The sequence below is a fragment of the Myotis davidii genome, unplaced genomic scaffold (genome assembly GCF_000327345.1).
Source record: "Myotis davidii unplaced genomic scaffold, ASM32734v1 scaffold5322, whole genome shotgun sequence".
Taxonomy (NCBI): Eukaryota; Metazoa; Chordata; class Mammalia; order Chiroptera; family Vespertilionidae; genus Myotis; species Myotis davidii.
The window spans coordinates 25,419-30,275 of record NW_006293439.1 but is presented as its reverse complement, the minus strand read 5'-3'; the positions used below and the strand labels follow the sequence as shown (position 1 = coordinate 30,275).

Here is a 4,857-nt window from a genome sequence, read left to right as displayed (position 1 = left end):
CCACTGGGGATCAAGCCTGCAACCTGGGCACGTTCCCTGACCTAACCAGAAATCCAACCATGACCTCTTGGTTCATAGGTCAGTGCTCATCCACTGAACAACACCGGTTGGGTCTGTATGTGCTTCTTTAGTGTAAATTGTCGCTCGCGTGTGTGTGTGTGTGAATTCTCACCCAAGGATATTTTTCCATTGATTTTTAGGGAGAGTGGTAGAGAGAGGGAAAGGCAGAGAAAAACATCAATGTGAGAGAAACACATCGATTGGTTGCTTTCTGCACACGCCCTGACCAGGGCTGGGCCAGATCAGAGCCTGTAACAGGGGTATGTGCCCTTGACCAGAATTGAACCCGGGACCCTTTGGTCTGCAGGCCAACGTTCCATCTACAGAGCCACACCAGCTAGGGCAGTGTAAACTGTCTTGAGCCTTATTTTGGAAGTAGGGAATGTATAAGTAATAAAAATTATTCCCATCACATGTTTGTTCAAGTTGTTTTTTCACTTGTAGCTATTGAAAAGTGCTTGTTTTCTCTTTTTTTCATTTTTATAAAATCTTAACTTTTTAAAATAACTTTATTGAGATGTAATTCACATGCTATACGTTTCACACACTTAAAATATATATGATTCAGTGTTTTTAGTACATTCACAGAATTGTACATCACCATCATCAATTTTAGAACATTTCCCTGCGCCTAGAAGGAAACCTCATACGCATTAGCAGTCACCTTCCATTTCATCTCTCTCCACCCAGCCCCAGGCAGCTGCTGCACTTACTCTCCTTTGTGTCTGTAGATTTCCCTAATCCTGACCTTATACACCAGTGCACTCGTGCAATGTCTGGCTCCTTTCACTCAGCGTGGTATCATCTATGTCATCCGTGGGCAAACTACGGCCTGCGGGCTGCATCCGGCCCGTTTGAAATGAATAAAACTAACAACAACAAAAAAAGACTGTACCCTTTTATGTAATGATGTTTACTTTGAATTTATATTAGTTCACACAAACAGTCCATCCATGCTTTTGTTCCGGCCCTCCGGTCCAGTTTAAGAACCCATTGTGGCCCTTGAGTCAAAAAGTTTGCCCACCCCTGATCTATGTTGTAGCATGTGTGTCGGTACTTCATTGTTTTTTGCTGAATTGTATGGAGAAAACACATTTTTATCTCTTCATTCATGGGAATTTGTGTTGTTGCACTTTTCTGACTATTGTGAATAATGCTGGTAGGATATTTGTGTACATCTTTTGTATAAATGTGTATTTTCATTTCTCTGAGGCTTATACCTAGGAGTAGAATTGCTGGGACATATGGTGACTCTATGTTTAAACTCTTAAAGACCTGCCAGACTGTTTTCCAACGCAGCTGAACCCTTTTCCATCCCTACAGTGATGTAGGGGCTCCAGTTTCTCCACGCCCTTGTGAACACTTTATTATCTTTTTGCCTGTAGCTGAACTAGTGGGTGTAAGCTTAGCAGATCTTAGGCTAAGAAACATGGACTGAAACGTTGATGAAGGTATGGTAGACCCGCTGTCCTCTTCAGAGATTTGAGACTAGATCAGATTTCCAGGTTGCACCAGGAAGCTATTTGGTTTTATGCTGCTCTTGGTTTTTTCTCTTGCTTCCAAGGTGGTGGTTACCAATACAATTCCACACGAAATCCAGAAGCTCCAGTGCCCCAAAATCAAAACTGTGGACATCAGCATGATCCTTTCAGAAGCCATCCGCCGGATTCACAACGGGGAGTCCATGTCCTACCTTTTCAGGAACATAGGCTTAGATGACTGAAGAGCTTTCTTTCCGTATAACTCCCAGGGGCAAACTGGAACGTGAGAATGTGCTGTGAGATATCAGGCCAGACTTGATATATTTTCCAGGGGCCATTTGTGTTTTGTTCCTTTCTTATTAATTACTATGAAGATAGACCAACTTTTTTTGTCGATGTGGGTGTTTGTGAGTCTTTTGGGCAATTTTTATAAAAGAAAAACTATCCTCTTAAATAAAATAAGTTAAGACCTTATTGTTTTTAGTTTAACTATATAAAATATAACTTGGAAGAAGATTTTTAAGCCCACAAACAGCCTTTTTCCAAAATTGTTACAGCCCAAGTGCTTAAAAAATTTAATAAAGTAAAATGGTCTACTTACTGTATGATACCTGCAATTGAAAAGCCAAAAAACCTATGCTGTTGAGTCCAGGAATAACATTTTTAGAAATGCTTTTATAGATAAGCATATGGAATATGTGACCATTATTTATTTTCTGCAACAAAAGAAGGAATAAAAACTTACTGTGTTTGTGTGTGATTTTTTACCCGTTATGTTTTGGCAGTTGTTTTATAACTAAAATAAAATGAAAGCTGAATATACATGTTGTGGATGTTGAAATGTTTGCCACATTGGTTAAGTTTTCTCTGCTGCAACTTGTGGGATGACTCGGTAGCCTCATCGGGGTGTACCGAACCCCGCACGTTCCTACATGCACTCATTTGACTGGCAGGAGAGGAACTCATCCCCAGGCTGGTGGGTGGGTGGGGAGGGACCTTGCTCCTTGTTTGACAGCAGAGCCATTCTCCAAACAGAATGTGGCACTGCATGCCCTTGGGGATGAGATGCTGGAGGGGGTCGCAGGGCAGGGGATGTGATTCTTGTCAGTGCCAAGCGTGTAACAGTTTAGAACTCAAAACTTGGGCCTTAGAGTTCATCAGCCTGGATGGCTGAGCTCCCCTTAGCTATGCCAGTGTGTTCTCCCTCTAAGCCCCACCCAATTCATGAAGTAAAAATTAAGACTTTCTCACCGGGAAAGATTACTTTTTCTTCCAAAAAACCTTAAACCTTTGCTTTCTGCCTGTCTATAGTAGAATCTATCCTATCTAATAATAGAGAAACATGGTAATTAACCGTAACTTTGCTACCCTTCCCATTGGCTAATCAGCGAGATATGCAAATTAACTGCCAACCAAGATGGTGGCCGGCAGCCAGGCAGCTGAAGCGAACAGGAGGCTTGCTTGCTCCAGTGATGGAGGACACCAAGGTTCCCTGCCTGCCGCTGCAGTCTAAGAAACAATGTTGCAATTATAGAAGCTAAACAAATCCCAGAAACCTGCTTTCAGCCAGCCGGGCCTCAGAGCTGGAGTTGCAACAGTGTTTCAATTATAGAAGCCAAACAAACCCAGATACAAACCAGACCTCAGCAGCTGAGGTCTAAGAGCTGGAGCTGAGCCTCAGAGCTAAAGCCTGCTCTCAGTTCCAGTGACAGCCATAGAAGGTAAATAAATCCCAGAATAAAAGAAAAAAGAGGTTGGGAGCTTCAGTCACCCACCAGCCTGAAAACGGCCCTCAGCCCCTCACGCAGACTGGCCAGGCACCCCAGTGGGGAACCCCACCACTGGGGCGGGGGAGGGGGGCTTGACCAGCTGAAAATAGCCATCAGCCCCTCAACCAGGCTGGCCAGGCACCCCAGTGGAGACCCCCACCCTGAAGGGGATGTGACCAGCTGCAAACACCCATCAGCCCCTCACCCAGGCTGGCCAGGCACCCCAGTGGAGACCCCCACCATGAAGGGGATGTGACCAGCTGCAAACAGCCATCACCCCCTCCCCCAGGCTGGCCAGGCACCCAAATGGGACCCCCCCCCTGATCCAGGACCCCCTTCAGGGCAACCCAGCCAATATATAAAAGGCTAATATGCTAAGTGTCCCTCGTACCGTCCGACCGGTCACTATGACACACTGACCACCAGGGGCAGACGCTCAATGCAAGAGCTGCCGAGCTGCAGTGTCTTGGCAGTGGTGGTTCTCGGGTGACGCACCCCAAAACTAGAGAGGAGGGAGCCCGATTCCTTGCGGGGCTTTGTGATTCCACCTTCAGGCATGGGTCATGTTGTTGGGGCACTGTTGACCCTAAATCTGGTTTACTGCACACTTGCGTTTGCTTTCCACACCCGACAGCAACTTTGCAGAGTGCCCTCTCTCACTCCGGAACTCCTCAGGTGATGGAGGGCCAGTTTCAGCCCGACCGAGGGACCCCACCTGCTGGAGGGACCCGACAGACTCCCTTTGAGCCACGGCGACACACCAGGTGCAGTTGGCCAGGGAGGGACAGTGGGAGGTTGGCTCCAGGGTATGTCCAGCCCGTCTCACCCAGTCCTGCCCCACCGGTCACCTTCTAATTAATTTCCTTTTGATGAGCACGAATCTGTGCACTGGGTCACTAGTATGGAATAAAATAGTCGACAACACAGAGTTGAGTCACTGTGTGCCATGCTGGGGTTTCTTGGCACTCCCCGAAAGCAGGGTGGCTGCTGGGAGCAGGCCTGGAGCCCTGTGTGTGCTGAGCCCCGAGAGACCCCCTGCGGCAGCTCCCGGGCTACTAGAGGCCGGCACGTCCCTTCCGCACTCACCACATGCAGTGCCCAGGCCCCACATTTTACTCCCGAGCAAAGGTATCCTCACCACCTCCCTTCCCAATTCCTAATCCAGTTCCTAATAGAGGTGTCCACTTTGAACATGTGTTCTTGCTTTTTGAGAACCTGTTCCTACAAATGGGGGTGTCAATCTTCATAAATGAGCTTTGGAAATAGCACAGGGAGAGCTGGCCGGTGCAGCTCTGGTTAGCAGGTGTCATCCTCCGACCAATCGCCACATTTGGAAGAAGAGCTTTGGGAGTCAGGTGTCACACACACACATGCGCGCGCGCGTGCGCGCGTGCGCCCCTGAGAGAGGAGCCAACCGGTACCTGTTGGACCTTCTGAAATGAGTTCTGTGAAATGGCTGAAGCAGCTTCACAGCAAACCTCAAATCCTCCGACTCGGCTATGTTATGCACACTCCCCCCCCACCCCAACCCATCCTTTGCCCTTTTG

The 4,857-nt window shown here is 47.5% G+C and overlaps 1 protein-coding gene across 5 annotated transcripts in view; it reads left to right on the top strand.

Moving 5' to 3' along the window:
- PRPSAP2 (phosphoribosyl pyrophosphate synthetase-associated protein 2) overlaps positions 1–2,363 on the top strand; it is a 60,174-nt gene extending 57,811 nt beyond the window's left edge. For 4 of the 5 annotated variants that reach the window (XM_006767142.2, XM_015566138.1, XM_006767143.2 and 1 more), the window contains one exon: positions 1,625–2,363. In XM_006767142.2, coding sequence (XP_006767205.1) covers positions 1,625–1,783 — 159 coding nt within the window. In that variant the 3' untranslated portion in view covers positions 1,784–2,363. The remainder of the gene's footprint in view (positions 1–1,624) is intronic. The other variant, XM_015566139.1, reaches the window with a different exon arrangement.
- The last annotated feature ends 2,494 nt before the right edge of the window (positions 2,364–4,857 follow it).